At 45.5% G+C, this 16,179-nt stretch overlaps 2 protein-coding genes across 9 annotated transcripts in view; one reads left to right on the forward strand and one right to left on the reverse strand.

The window, feature by feature from the left end:
• The window catches only part of Sufu (SUFU negative regulator of hedgehog signaling), a 129,641-nt gene that overhangs the window by 97,072 nt on the left and 16,390 nt on the right, over positions 1-16,179 (reverse strand). The gene's annotated exons all lie outside the window — the stretch shown is intronic.
• LOC106007857 (calreticulin-like) lies at positions 50-5,801 on the forward strand. The gene is made up of 2 exons (XM_087185718.1): positions 50-182; positions 4,888-5,801. Exons 1-2 carry the CDS (start codon positions 50-52, stop codon positions 5,799-5,801), a joined length of 1,047 nt encoding a protein of 348 aa, XP_087041844.1.

Raw genomic sequence — 16,179 nt, forward strand, 5'->3', positions numbered from 1 at the left:
GAATTAGGAGGTCCAGGGTCTGTGGTTCCAGAGCATTCCTTTCTATATGATGGAGGCCATCACTGGAAACCTTCCTCACCCACGCTCTTCACTCCGTCAAGACAGTGTCATGAGCAGCCAAGAAGCCCATGTGCTCCTTGAGGCCAAGAGCCCCCACTCCACCCTCAAGGGCGTGACCGTCAGTCGGGATGTGAGAGCTCTCAAAGCAGGCTGAATGCTGGTGACCCTTATTCTTCCCAAAAGCCAGCATCCCACATGCCCACATCCACTGGCACTGCTCTCCATGACCGCACATCAGTCACGTCCCTGGAAGAAACACAGCCTGCCTCCCTTCTTATCTCCAGGGCCCACAACAGTGAGGATTGTGGCTTCTGCAGCCCCAGGTCCTCACAGTGACAATGAGACAAGCTGGGAACGGTTCCCTCCCTGCTGCTGGGGTTCCCAACTCTCAAGAAAGACCCTGTAGTGGTGGCAAGGGTGTGGATCAGAGCCTGGCCCTGGTTGCTGGGGTGCCACACCTCCACAGGTCAGGAAGGCATGGGGCAGCAGGTCCTGAGAGTTCCTGAGGCTTGCCAGCATGGGAAGGGTTAAAAGGTAAAATATGTTCATGCTATAATTTTCAGTAATTATATCTTGTGCAAACATGAGCCACAGTGACTGTACAGGTGTAAACTCTCCAGCATACAAATACAAACCATAAACTAAGATGACAGCCAACACTTCCTTGCCAGCCAAGCTCCCTAAACAGGTCACAGAAGAGCGCTCAAGGGCTGCCCATGCAGCCAAGGCCCAGGCCTGGACCTCCTCATGGCATCTTGCCTTCACCATCATCATCCCTAGAGGGCCAGCTGAGAGACTGAAGAAATCGATCCCAAGTCCTGGCCACGGCTTTGTGTCCCCAGGGTGAAGCCAGCCCTTCCGCACTATGCAGGCGAAGATCACCTCCGAGATCCCAAATTCTATCTCTTCCAAACTGAAAAGGAATCCTTAGACATGATCAAGTCAAACCCAACTGTATTTTAAAGAAGTATCCATAGGTTGCATTTTCTCCGGTTATCTAGCAACGTAGGAAGCAGAATCCATTTGGAGGATGTAAGTGTGAAATTCTGGAGATCTGGCTAGAAGATGCTGGCAGTGATAGCACTTAAGTTATTTCATTTCCTTGCCACGCTGCCCTGTTTGGGGTCACTGAAGCATGGCGAGGATCAGGGTAGAACTACACAAACTGAGGCCACAAAGGCTGCCTTTGGTGCGGTTCCAGGTTTGGAAGGGATGTGAAAACCTGGGGGTGATGAAACATTGACCCTAAAACTCTGCAAAAGGAGCCGGGTCACTAGGGCAAAGGGAAGACTTCAAGCACCCACCAATTAGAGGCAGCTATATAAAACATATTAGACCGTTATTCCAGTGCTTTCATCTTGGGCCAAGGAAACTACATGATTTCTAACCACAAAAACTCGAGAAACAGACTAAAAGGATTATGTTCATTGTGGGCTAAAAACGGGGAGAACCCTTAGATGCAGACGGAGGTCACTGAATCATTCATATCCACATAGCAGCACCTAACGAGAGCTGCGTGTACACACACACACGAGTGTGCACCCACACAGGCACACACGTGAGCATCATCTGTCTCCACACAGGGTGCTCTTGGGGCCAGCTCCACAGTGGGCAGTCCAGCCCTCACTCGGCTGCCAGGAAGGGAGAGTCCCGGCCAGATGGTCCCCACCTGGATTTGATTACCGCCCATGAGCTCGCTGGACACAACCTCTGAAATATGAGTGTGGAGTGGTCCAGCCTCAGGGTAAATACACAACCTGTGCCTGTCAGAAAGTCTCTGTTTCAAAGCAGGCTGCCCAGGCAACAGCCAAGGGACAAAGTCATTCCGTTTTCAAAGTGTGCTGGAGGGGGCCAGGGATTCAGCTCAGTGGCACTGTGCCTGCCTCAAAAGCATGAGGTCCTGAGTTTGATTCCCGGTACCAAAAAACAAAGTGCGCTGGAGGGCCTGCCTGGTCTGCACATCCTCACATGTGGGCTGTCTGCCATAGCGGTTCCGTCTGACCAGCCGGTAAAGCCCCTCCAAGGGAGCAGTGTTCTCTCATGTCTTCTGAGAAGGAGTCATCACATGCTGCAGAAGGGGGGATCTGGGTCACAGGGAGTCGTGTTTCAACACAAAAGGCTGGGAAAATACTGGCTGGTGGTAAAGGAGGCCAGCAGAATTTCTTTATGGAGGAATATTTAGGAATAAGTTACAGATTTTTCATCGTCTGGCAGGAAGGAAGGGGTCTGTCTTGCTGCAGGATGGAGAGATGGCTCTCCATAGCTTCCACTCCAGAACCAGGATCTCACCTACTGAGGTATCCTGGGAGGCGCTGGCTTTGTCCCAGCAGTTTGGCGGTGCCAGCCTCACGGCAATCAGACCTGCTGACCGAAAGAGTATGTGCACTGAATCCTAGACACACAGATGCCTGGCCCTGGAGCCTGCCTGTGGTCCCTCCCAAAGCATCACACTAAGGAGGGACCCATCAACCTCCAAGAGGCAAAAATAACTGCTCATTTCGGGCAGGAGGTGAACAGGAACCCAGGAGAGACTTTCTAGAGGGAACTCATAGCTGGTGGCACCAAAAAAAAGCCTACCAAAAAGCTGGCAGTTCATGCTCAACATCACTAGTCAAGAAGGAAATGCAAATCAAACCTTCGGTGAGCTACCACTTCACACCCTCTAGGATGGCTAAAACAAGGCAGGTAATAACAAGTGCTGACAGGGAGAAGAAATCAGAACATTCATACAGTGCTGGTCAGCATGTAAGATGATGGTGCTGCTTTGGAAAACAGTTTCAAGGTTCCTCAAAAAGGTAACACAGGGTCAGGGATGTAGCTCAGCAGCACAGCACCTGCCTGGTGAGTGCTAGATCCTGAGTTCGATTCTGGGTACAAAATAAATAAATAAATAAGTTACCATATGACCCTCAATATATATCCAGAAGAATTGAAAACATGTTCACACCTCTATGTCTGTCTCTCTCTGTCTCTGTCCTCTCTCTCTCTCTCGATGGACTCCAGGGCCTTTTACATCATAGGCAAGAACTCTACCCCTGAGCAGCATTCCTAGCCTTTTCTATTTTGAGATAGCACCCTGCAAAACTCCCCAGGCTTTCTTCCCGCCTCAGCCTCCATGCTGCTTGGGATTACAGGTGTGAACTACCTCGCCTGGCTCAGTCTCCTTATGCAGAGCCGTATGGCAGAGAACCCACCCTTCTCACAAGCAGGGTACATGTGTATATGGAAAGAGTGATGGTAGCAGGGAAATTAGAAATAAGACAATTGTGATTTTTTCCCCTTTCAAGTGAGTATTATTTACTTGATGCTCAAACAACCCAACAAGATCGATCAGGCTGTTATCATTTCCACTTTACAGGTAAAGAAACAGAGGGAAGATATTTACCCAAGGTGAGTAAGTGGGAAGCCAGAATCTGAACTCAATCTCTCTGCCTTGAAACCCTGTGTTTTTTCCACTCTATTCTTCTCCCCTCAGAAAATCAAATACTTTTTAAAAAGACAGAATGAAAGGCATATTTTTATTTTTTAAATTTTTATTTATTTTTTTGGTACCGGGGATCAAACTCGGGTCCTTGCGCTTGCGAGGCAGGCGGCAGAACTACTGAGCTAAATCCTCGGCCCAAAAGACATTTTTAAAAAGGTGTTGGGCCAGGGATTTAACTCAGTGGTTTTGCCGCCTGCTGCGCAAGCGCAAGGACTCGAGTTTGATCCCCGGTACCAAAAATAAATAAATAAAAAGGTGCTGAAGAAGGGCTATGAGATCACAAAAGATAACATGATTCAATTCAACTGGGGGCTTTTGGGAGGAGGTATTAATTGCTTTTTGAAGAATGAGTTAGATTTTAATACGGAGGAAGGAGGTAGAGGATTTGATGAAGGCAAAGGAGGCAAACTGTACAAAAGTCAGAGTCATGAGATTCAAATGCAAGCAGAGAAGTGGTAAGAAGACCAGTGTCGCTACAGCCCACTGTGTGTGTGCGTGCGTGCATACGTGCATGTGTGTGCGTTGAGTAGTCAGCAAGAATATCATGGAACATGAGGCTGAAAATTAGAATAAAGCCTATTTAGGGACCTTGGAAGCTAAAGCCCTCTGAGGTCAGAGGCTCTGATCAATAGCTCCCCCTAGGGTTTTCACAAATCAGAAAGGGCCTCTGGCTCAGTGACTAGGTAGGTAGGAGGGGTTTGAATCCCAGCAAATCTTCTTTTTTTTTTGGTACTGGGGACTGAACTTGGGTCCTTGCGCTTGCGCAGCAGGTGGCGAAACCACTGAGCTAAATCCCCAGCCCCTCAAGCAAAGCTTCTTATTAGCTGTTTGATCTTGGGCAAGCTGCTTAACTTTTCTGAGCCACAATTTTCCCAGCTAAAAGTGAAGCTGGTACCACCTACTTGTGAGAATTAAATGACATGGAATAAAACTCCTGGCACAGGAAGGGTTTGGCCAATGGGAGACCTGGCAGGAGACCAGAGGGAGAGATTAGAGTTGTATTCGCTGAACTAAAAGTCCACTTCTCTCCTGCTGTCGTCCACACAGGAGTCTCTCTTCCTGGCCCTAGTAACCACTCCTCCTCACTCCATGCTCTGAGGGGCACTAGCCCCATTGTTGCGAACCCCAAGCCCAGCATGGTACCTTTTGTCTTCTCCATGTCTTGCCTTCACCCTTGTAAATAATCCTTTTATTAAATCCTTCTCAAGTAATCTTAACTTTGAATTATATCTTGCTGGGAACACTGATTAATACACAGGATGTGTCTATCTTGAGTCTTGGCCTCAGACTCAGCAAACTGCCTGAAGTTGATGTGAAATCATGCTCTGGGGTTTAATTTCCAGGCCCTGACATCTGTGGCTTTGGCAATAACACTGTACAGGTCACCCTTCAGTACCAAGGGAAATACCATGCAAACAACAAGACCATCAAGTGCAGGACCAATAAAGACATTCACCTATACACTTTGATCATTCACCCCAATGCTACTTATGCAGTCAAAATTGACAATGAGCAAGTGACAGCTGGGGGACTGGAGGATGACTGGGTCTTCTTGCCTCCCAGGAAAACAAAAGACCCCTATGCCCGGAAACCAAGGAAATGGGACGAACATCTGCAAATAGAGGATTCTGAAGATAAGAAACCCGAGGATTGGGAGGACTTTGAGTTCATCCCAGACCCAGATGCCAAGAAGCCGGATGACTGGAATAAGGCGATAGATGGACCGTGGGGAGGACCCCTGACACCAAACCTAAAGTATGAGGGACAATGGAAACCTCGGGTCAGTGACAATCCCAATTATCAGGGGGAGTGGATTCATCCAGAAACAGACAACCCTGCATATAAACCCGACCCCACTCTTTGCCACTATTATTACACCAGTGTTCTTGGCTTGGACCTCTGGCAGATAAAATCTGGCAGCATCTTTGACAATTTCCTTCTCACAAACGATGAAGAGTTCGCTGAAGAGGTTGGCAATAAGACCTGGGGCATAAGAAAGGATGCAGAGAAGCAACAGAGAGAATTGTATGAAGCAATGGAAAAAAGAAGACAGGAAGACGATGCCAAGAAGAAAAAGGAAAAGGAGAGGGAACGAGAAGAGGACACCTGGGGACTTCACACAGAGGAAGATGAACAGGAGGAAGGGGATGTCGAAGAGGAGCCAGGAGACGACAGGCAGATGCAAGAAGATGGTAGTGAAAGAGCATGTCTGGGTAAAAATGGAGAAGTCCATGTTGACCAGACAGACGAACTGTAACTAGGGAACAAATAGTTATGCTCAGAAGCAAAGGGTGGTGTGAGAAGGAGAAATGTTCACACGATTAGCAATATTTGGGGAGCAAAATAAAAAAATTTATTAAATTTATTAAAATTTATTCTTTTAAAATAAAGTTAGAGGCCAGGGATTTAGCTCAGTGGTTCCGGCCCCTGCCTCGCAAGTGCAAGGACCCGAGTTCAATCCCCGGTACCAAAAAAGATAAATAAATAAAATAAAATAAAGTTAGATTTGTATTTCCACCCCCCCCAAAAAAACCATGTTCACACAAAAACTTATACACCAGTGTTCCTAAAAGCACTATTCATAATAGCTAAAAAATGAAAGCAACCCAAATGTCCATCAACTGGAGAATGAATAAACAAAATAAGAAGGGCCAGGGATTTAGCTCAGTGGTTCCACTGCCTGCCTTGCAAGAGCAAGGACCTGAGTTCGATCCCTGGTACCAAAAAAAAAAGGTATAATTTACAACAAAGGGAGAAAGGAAGGAAAGGACAAGAAAAAAAATGAAAATAGAAGGAAAAATGGAAACAGTTTTCATACATAGGGAAGGGAGAGGGTGGAAGGGGGGAATGGGATAAAATAAAATTTGTTTTAAAAAATGTGTTTCTATGGGCCGGAGATTTAGCTCAAGTGGTTCCACCGCCTGTCTTGCAAGCACAAGGACCCGAGTTCGATCTCTGGTGCCAAAAAAAAAGTGTTTCTAAAAAAATTTACAATAAAATATTATTTGGCAATAAAAAGAAATGGTACGGTGATAACTGCTAAAACACAGACGAACCCTGAAAACACGAGGCCTTTTTATGAAGGGTCCACAAGACAAATCCACATAGACAGAAAGTAATCAGGAGCTGGCAGAGACTGGGGTAAGGAGGGAGAGGACAGCAATTTGCTTGTGGGTCCAGAATTTGTTTTTGAGGTGATGGAAATGTTCTACAATTAGATAGTGGTGATGGTTGCACAACCTTCTTTTTTTTTTTTTTTTTTTTTTTCCGGTACCGGGGATCGAACTCCGGTCTTTGCGCTTGCAGGGCAGGTGGCGAAACCACTGAGCTAAATCCCCATCCCATGCACAACCTTATAAACATACTAAAAACCACTGAACTGTATACTTTAATAGGGTAAATTTCATGGTATATGAATTTTTAAAAAAAAGAGAAGAAAAGAAAGCTGGCATCACCTAAATGCTGGAGGAAGCAGAGCCTCAGAGGCCCTGTTATCAGAGGAGGGGAAAGCTCCGTGCATGGTGCCCACTCCCCCCAACAAGGCCCTCCACTGGGACAAGGTGTGCAGACGGGTTAGTGAAGTTGCCGATCCAGACCGTGTTGGCCTAGGCTCATGAGTGGGTCTCACTGTGTAGTCCACACTGGTCTTGAACTCACAGCAATCTTCCTGCCTCAGCCTCCTAAGTACTGGGATTGTGGGTATGCACCACCACACCCAGCTGTGTCTTAGTATTTAACAAAAAAGTTTTTCTGTTTTGTTTTTTGATACTAGAAATTGAACCTAGAGGCCCTGGCCTCAAGCATGCTGAGCATGTGTTCTATTGCTGAGCTACACAGCCAGAGTTCCAGCCAAAAATTTTAAAAGTTTAAAAAAATAAAAAATTGTTTAAACAGAAAATAGATGAGTCCAAAAGGTTTTTTAAAGTTAAAAAGTTTATAAAGTAATTGCCTGGCATCATGGTGCACACCTGTAATCCCAGCACTTGGGAGGCTGAGGCAGGAGGATCGTGGTGAGTTCAAGGCCAGCCTGGGCTACACAGTGAGACCCACACATGAGCCTAGGCCAACACAGGGTCAGGACCATCAACCTCACTGACCTGGGCTACATAGCGAGTTCAAGGCCAACCTGAACTACACAGTGAGACTCTGCCTCAAAAAAAAAAAAAGTTTATGAAGTAAAAACATTACACAGAGAGAAATTAGAGAAACAATCTCTTTCCCAATAGCATCCAAAAAAACTGAAATACCTAGGAATCAATCTAACAAAGGAAGTAAAACACTTCTACATTGAAAACTACAGTACTCTGAAGGAGATTGAAGAGGATATCAGAAAATGGAAAGATATCCCTTGCTCTTGGATACTAAGAACCAATACAGTGAAAATGGCCATACTTCCAAAATTGTTATACAGATTCAATGCAATTCCAATCAAAATCCCAACAGCATAGCTCACAGAATTAGAAAAAACAATCCTAAAATTCATTTGGAACCAGAAGAGACCTAGAATAGCAAAGGCAATTCTGGGCAAGAAAGGCAAAGCAGGGGGTATCACAATCCCTGACTTTAAATTACTACAAAGCTACTGTGATAAAAACAGCATGGTACTGGCAAAAGAACAGACCTGAGGATCAATGGAACAGACTAGAGGGTGCAGGAACAACTCCAGACACACTCAACCACCTTATCTTTCACAAAAGAGCCAAATACCTTTTCTGGAAAAAAACCCTCTATAATAAATGGTGCTGGAAAAACTGCCTTTCCACATGACTAAGATTGAAACTAGACCCGTATCTTTCACCATGTACTAACCTAAAATCAAAATGGATCAAAGAACAAAATATTAAAACAGAAACACTAAATCTGCTGGAAGACAAACAGGCAGACGCTTGAGGACATAGGAGCAGGCAAAGACTTCATGAACAAAACCCAGACCGCACAGGAAATACTACAAAGAATCAACAACCGGGACCTCATCTTAGTAAAAAGCTTTTGAGCAGCAAGAGAAACCACCAACAGAGTGAAGAGACAACCCACAGAGTGGGACAAATTTTTACCAGCTATTCAGATAAAGGACTATCATCTAGAATATATAAAGAACTCAAAAGAATCAGACCTCCCCAAAATTTAAAGACCCAATGCAAAAATGGGCATCTGAAATGAATAGACACTTCTCAGGTGAAGAATTAGAAACAGCAAATAAATATATGAAAAAATGTTCAACACCACTGGTCATTTGTGAAATGCTAATCAAAACAATGCTAAAAAAAAAATTAAAAAAAAACCAACGCTAAATTTCCATCTCACCCCAGAAAGAATGGCTGCTACCAAGAAATCAACCAATAACTAATGCTGGCGAGGTTGTGGGGAGAAAGAAACCCTGCTCCACTGTCGGTGGGAGTAAGGACTGGTGCAACCACTGTGGAAATCAGTGTGGCAATTTCTCAAAAAACTAAAACTAGAGGGTCCATCTGACCCAGCTATTCCCCTCCTTGGTATGTTCCTGAAAGAACTAAAAGCACCATACCACTGGGCTGGGGATTTAGCTCAGTGGTGCCGCACCTGCCTTACAAGCGCAAGGTCCTGAATTCAATTCCTGGTACAAAAAAAAAAAAAAGCATCATACCACAGCAATATATGCACACTCATGTTTCTAGTGGCACAATTTGTAATAGCTAAATCTTAGAAACAACCCAAGTGCCCATCAACTGATGAATGGATAAAGAAGATGTGGGTTTTTTTATACAACGGAGTACTACTCTGCCATAAAGGATGAGCTTCAGACATTTATAGCTAAATGGATGCACCCTGAGACCATAATCTTAAGTGAAATAAATCAGATACACGTGTTTAAATACTGAATTGTTTCTCTGGTATAAGAAGCTGAAAGTGGAAATAAGGACTGAAATGTATAATGGATGTTGGGAAATGGGAAGAAAGTGTTCAAATGGGAAGAGGAACAAGGGACGGGGGAGGGAGAAAGGAAGGGACAAGAAAAAAGTGAGAACAGAAGGAAAAAATGGAAACAAAGCTTTTGTACAAAGGAGGAGAGGGGGCTTGAGGGGGGAATAGGATAAAATAAAATTTAATTTAAAAATAAATTCAAAAAAATTACAGTAACCTAAGGTCAATTATTGGTGAAAGAAAATGCTTTTTGTGAATTTAGTGTTGCCTGTGTGCCCAGGGTTTAAAAGGTCCAGGGGCCAGGGATTTACCTCAGTGGTGCTGCCGCTTGCCTTGAAAGTGCAAGGTCCTGAGTTCGATTCCCAGTACCAAAAATAAATAAAAGATCTCCAGGGGGCACGATCTACTTGCAGCCTCCCAGTTCCCTCGCTACCCACTCTTCAAGTCACCCAGAGCAACTCCAGTCCTCACGCTCCATGCAGACCAAGCTCCCTGTGCAGCTGTCATCTTCTATCTTTTTACCAGATTCTTTCGGTACTGTTTCCGTGTTCAGGTACACAAACACCACTGTCTTGCACCTGCTAAGATTTTCAGTACAGCAAGCTGCTGCACAGGTTTGCAGCCTCGGAGGACCAGACTCCACAGTGTGGCCTCTGCATGTAACAGGCCGTGTAACTCGCTCTGTGGAATACACACAACAGGGAAATGGCCTGACTGATCCCTGTTAAGCTACACACAACTGTGTGTGTCTCTTGAGCCCTTGACAAAATGCTCAACCTCATTCATAATTTTTTTAAATGCAAATTAAAAGAACCATTCTCACCTATCAGGCTGGCCAAAATTTCAAAAAGTCTGATGTCAATTCCTATTGGCAAGGGTACAGGGAAAACAGGCATTCTCATGTGTTACTGGTCTGGTACAAATTAGTGCAACCTTCATGGAGGAATTTAGCAATACCTAGCAAAACTCCATATGTGTTTGCCATTTCTTTTTTTCTTTTGGTACCGGGGATCAAATCCGGGACCTTGGGCTTGCGAGTCAGGGGGTGGAACCACTGAGCTAAATCCCAGGCCCTGTTTCCCATTTCTAAGAATCTGTAATTACAAAATCCTGGAAACCACCAAAATGCCCATTCGTAGGACAGTGGGGACTTTTTTTTAATTTTAAAAAAATTTTTATTTAAGGCCCAGGGATTTAGCTCAGTGGCACCGCATCTGCCTTGCAAGTGCAAGATCATGAGTACGAGCCCAAGTAGCCACAAAAAAAGCCAAAACAAAAAAAACAATTTATATTTAGATGAGTGGCTTAGGGTAAGAATAAAGCACTCTATAATAAGCTGATCAGGATACTATCAAGTAAAAAGGCAAAGGAATGTTACAGTTTGCTTTCAAGGAAGAAAAAAGAGAAAATAAGAAAAGACACCCATGCGGCATGTGTTCATTTGTGCAAGAAGCCATAAAGGGAGGATAAATCAGAAGCTAAGACACACAGCAGGTGGGACTGAGGTCGGAAGGACTGCAGGGGTAGGCTGGTATTTTTCTAAATAGAGTTCTCACTTTGGAGTTCGTGCAGTATTTTCATACACTTAACAAAAGAGAACCAATGAGGATGGAAGAAAATGCTAAAATGAAATACATACAGAAATTAATGAATTTAACATATTTCAAATTAACAATACAACCACATTGAAGAAGGGGGAAAAAAGAAGTAACCCCAGTAAGTTTTGTACATAGTTCACTGGCTAAAGACAGAAAGAACATGAACAAATACTGACCTCTGGTTAGCTGGTTTACTTTTTGCATCAGTGTGGGTCAGTAATTCTGCACATGCATAGACGAGAGGAGTCAGGTGTCTCTCACTGTCAGAAACTAGAAACTGGTGAAGATGTGTCAGAGTCAGAAATATATAAAAAAGAAAAGGGGGCCGGGGATTTAGCTCAGTGGTTCCAACACCTGCCTTGCAAGCACAAGGTCCTGAGTTTGATTCCCGGTACCAAAAAAAGAAAAAGAAAAGGGCAGGCTAGAATGAACTCCTTAGGTAGAGTTTTGAAATTGTGGGTATCGGTACATACCCACGGTACTTAATAGATGGAGACACAGAGAAAGGGTGCTCATGTGTGTGGGTTGGTTGGAGGGTGAGGAAGGGATAATATAGCAACCCTATCTCCTGCTCAACTTTGCTAAAAACCTAAAACTGCTCTAAAAAGTCTATTAAAAAAATCTAGGGCCGGGAATTTAGCTCAGTGATTCTAGTACCTGCCTCACAAGTGCAAGTTCCCAAGTTCAATCCCCAGTACCGAAAGAAAAAAAAAAAATCTGGCCAAGGTGGCACCTGCCTATAGTTCCAGCTACATCCAAGGTTGAGGCAAGAGGGTCACCTCATCCCAGGAGTTCAAGATTAGCGTGGGACAAACAGTGAGTCCTCTCAAAAAACAGAGGGATGTGGTGGCACACACCTGTAATCCCAGCACTCGGGAGGCTGAGGCAGGAGGATTGCTGTGAGTTAGAGGTCACCCTGGGCTACACAGTGAGTTCAAGACCAGCCTGAACTACATACCAAGACCCTGTCTCAAAAAAACAAAAACAGGTGCCTCGAAAGGGCAAGGTCCTGAGTTCAATCCCCAGTACCAAAACAACAACAACAACAACAAAAAAAACCCACAAAGGTCTATTCAGGCAAAAAGGTACACATCTGAAATCACAGCTACTTGGAAAGCTGAGACAGGAGGATCACAAATTCAAAGCCAGCCTGAGCAATTCAGCAATACCCTGTCTCCAAAAACAAATTTGGGGGGCGGGGGTTGAGATGGTCTCACTATGTAGCCCAGGCTGGCCTTGACCTCCCAGGGATCCTCCTGCCTCAGCTTCCCAAGTGCTGGGATTACAGAAGTGTGTCACCACACCCGGAAAAAAAAATTTTTTTAAGGGCCAGGGATGTAGCTCAGTGGTAGGGTGTCCCTGGGTTTAATCCCAGTACCGCAGAACAAACACGACTCACAGAGATCATAGTAGCTACTTAAATTAGTTAATACATGACATGTTCAAAACACATAAATCAGTTCCTGGGACACAGTATTTGCCACTTCAGCACCAGCTACTATTTCACAGTGTGGTGACCAGTTCTGAGCATTCATCCTAAGGAAATCACCTTGCATTTGGAAAAAACCCTTGACATAAACATTCAGCAGTATTTATGAGAGTAACATTTAGAAACCATTTACATGTTCTACCAGCAGGAGGACTGTATAATCCTGATGCACCATGTGGTAGGTCAAGGGCTGGCAGGAAAACAGAGATTCATCTGTGAGCTCTGAAAACCACAGGGCTCTCTCTGCCTCAGCCTGGTGAGGAGGAGCAGGAACATCTGGCCCCACTCTAGAGCCTGTACCTTCTGCTTTTCATCTACTGTGAACTCTGGGGTAAAAATGAAAATGACTGATTTTCACATGGTTGTGACATGAACCCTTGTGCACTGCTGGTGGCTCTTCAAAAAATTAAACATATAATTATCACATGATCCAGCAATTCCACTTCAGGATACATACTCAAAAGATGGAAAGCAGAAATGTAAGCAGATACCTGTACACCAAACATCACAGCAGCATTACTCACAACAGCCAAAGGTAGAAAACCCAAGAGCCTACTGATGAGCGAGTGGGTGAAAAAATGTGTAGACAGAAAGTATTATTCAGCCTTAAAAAAGGACATTCTAAGCCACGCGTAGTAGCACATGCCTATGATCCCAGGAGAGGCTGAGGCAGGAGGATCGCCACAAGTTGGAGGTCACCCTGAACTACATAATGAGTTCGAGGCCAGCCTGAACTATACATAGTGAGACCCTGTCTCAAAAAAAGGAGGACACAAAAGAAGGACACTCTGACACTTACAACATGGATGAGCACTGAAGACATTATGCTAAGGGAAAAAACCAGACAAGGAAAACAAATACTGTATGATTCCACTTACATGAGGTACCTAGATAATCATGAGAGAGAGAAAATAAAATAGTGGTTTCCATAGACTAGGGGAGGTGGAGAAGGGGAGAGGGGTTGTCATTATTTAATAGGTATAGAATTTTGCTTTAGGAAGATTAAAAATTTCCAAAACAGGAAGGTGGTAATGGTTGCACACCAGTGTGAATGTCCACTGAACTGTAGACCTAAAAGTGGCTAAGATGATAAATTGCATATTATGTACACTTCACCACAAATGGTCGTGAAAAAAGCATGAAACAGAAGTTAACACAATGTATGATTTTAAAACATTTGCATAGCTGGGTGCAAGCCTGTGGTCCCAGCTATTCAGGAGGCCGAGTTCGAGGCCAGCGTGACTAAAGCCTGTGGAGAAGGCCCAGGGGATGCAAGGCCAGTCCAAGGTTAGGGCTGAGCCTGGGCAGGAAGGAAGGCAGACGTCCAGCAGTCTCCGATCTCATCTCCGGGCCCTCCGGAGGTCCCAGGGCAGACTTAGAGTAGAAATTGCATAGAGCAGAGTGCTCCAGGACCGTGCGTGTGCGCTGAGAGGCCAAAGAGCACAGTGAGGTGGGAGAGAATGCAGGCTGCAGGCTGCAGGCTGCCAAGGCCGCCGGAGCTGGTGCTGAGCCCAGCCCCACCACCTTCTGGCTGACCCGGGGCAACTTCACTGCCGTGTGCCCAGGTTCCCACATCTCTGTGACTAGGGTAAAGGAAACTGACCCACAGGGTGGTACAGGACCTTTAGGGGCCCAACGCACGCCCTCCACAGAAGCTCACCGCTCCTTTCCTTAGTGCTCACAGGAAGGGTCCCTGTGCTCACTTCGGAAAGCACCTCAGGGTGCCAGGGACGTCCTGACTCCCAACTCGGGCTTCTGTGGGCCCAGTCATTGAGAGCTGCCTCACTGTAAGGCTTCACCCAGTTTCCCGGAGCCCTCAGACCAGGCCTGAGACTTCCTGACTGCTGCCCACTCTGAGTGACAGGCATTACAGTGGAATTCAGCAAACAATCACTAAATAAACACTTGCAGTAAGGATGCTTTCATTTTTAAGAATTCAGAGTTATGGAGACTCTACTTTTTTTTGATGGTACGGAGGATTGAACTCAGGACCTTGAGGCACCACTGAGCTACATCTCCAGCCCATGGAGGCTCTGTTATTAATGGAAATGGTGTTTGGTGACAACCCAAGTATGATAATAAGCAGTACAACTTACAAGTGGTTTTGTTTTTTTTTTTGGTACCGGGGATCTAACTCGGGACCTTGAACTTGCAAGGCAGGTGCCAGAACCACTGAGCTAAATCCCTGGCCCCTAGTGGTTTTGAAATATGTTTATACTTTAATCTGAAAGGGATAAGATTTTTTTAGCCAGGCATAGAGGCCACACCTGAAATCCCAGCAGTTGGGAGGCTGAGGCAGAAAGATCGCCACACTCCAAGGCCAGCCTGGGCTACACAGTAAGTTCAAGGCCAGCCTGAACTACATAATGAGACTCAGTCTTTTAAAACCAAAAAATTTTTAAAGATTTTTAAAAACTTCAGTCATATTGTCATTTTGTATTAAAAAAAAAAAAAAAGGAGGAGGAAGAAAAGAAAAACCATACCAGCCTAGAGGTGGGGCTGTGGCTTAGTGGTAGAGCACTTGCCTAGCATGCATAAGATCCACAGCACCATGGAGAGAAAGTCCATCAGCTGGCACTGTGCTCACACTGGGAGCCAGGAGTGTGATAAATCTGCAGCCAGCAGCCACCCACCTCTGCTCTCGAATTTCAAATAAGCCTCACATGCTTTCTTTCCTCTACACCCCCCAACCAGGTCTGTGGAACGCATGTGTTGTGGTTTGTATCTACACATCCCCTAAAGCCTCCTGTGCTCATCGGTGGGGCTTCAGGGAAGTGACTGGACCACAGGGGTGTAACCCTCACCCATCTGTGGATCTGGATTTGTCCACTTTCGAGTTTATAGGTAACTGTGATCTGGGAGGGGATGCCTGCTTGGAGGGGGTGGGTTGCTGGAGGTGTGGCCTGAAGGGTCTCCCTCCCCCTTCTCTGTTCCTTGCCACCATGCCAAACGCTGTTTTTCTTCTGCCAGGCCCCTCTGCCATGCTGCTCCACCTCAGAGCAGGCCAACTATGGACTGAAACCTCTACAAACTATGAGCCAGAATAAACCTCTCCTCCTTAAGTTGTGGATGTCGGGTATTTTGTCCCAGCAGTGAAGAAACTAAGACAGCCATGGGCTGCATTCGATTAACTCTTTCCTGAGGCTCCTTGGGGACAAGGACTGTATTCCCACAACCCTTCTCAAATTAAAAACAGTAGCTCCCAGGACTGAGTCTGTTCCAGCTGAACAGACTCTTGGGACTCCCAACTCTTGGGCAGCTTAACTCTATTCCAGACTTGCAGTGAGCGGAGTTTGCCAGCCTGAGACACTGAATCAGGAAAGTGCACAGCAGAGGCAGCAGCCCCTCCATAGAAGGTGGTGGAAGCTCTGCCGTGCCTTCTCACCTCTGCTCCCAGCCACCTCCAAAGAACCAGAGGGTCAGCCTCAGGGGGACCCCAAGCCAGTCTGGGGTCTACAGGAATTCTGATGGCGCCCACTCTGGGCTTCAGCTTAAAGCAACATCTTTTTTTTTTTTTTTGGTACCAGGGATTGAACTAAGGACCGTGCACTTGTGAGGCAGGCAGCAGCACCACTGAGCTAAATCTTCGGCCCTTAAAGCAACATCTTTACAAAGTCTCCATAAATGAAGAAAGCAAGCTGTGCCAG

The sequence above is a fragment of the Heterocephalus glaber genome, unplaced genomic scaffold (assembly GCF_053883595.1).
Source record: "Heterocephalus glaber isolate CG9 unplaced genomic scaffold, H.glaber_assembly_v1.0 deba00001498, whole genome shotgun sequence".
Taxonomy (NCBI): domain Eukaryota; kingdom Metazoa; phylum Chordata; class Mammalia; order Rodentia; family Bathyergidae; genus Heterocephalus; species Heterocephalus glaber.

Coding starts and splice junctions, on each gene's coding strand:
- LOC106007857 (XM_087185718.1), top strand. CDS start 50: ATGGAGGCCATCACTGGAAACCTTCCTCACCCACGCTCTTCACTCCGT. Junction 183..4,887: donor CCTCAAGGGCGTGACCGTCA/GTCGGGATGTGA, acceptor TTTAATTTCCAG/GCCCTGACATCTGTGGCTTT.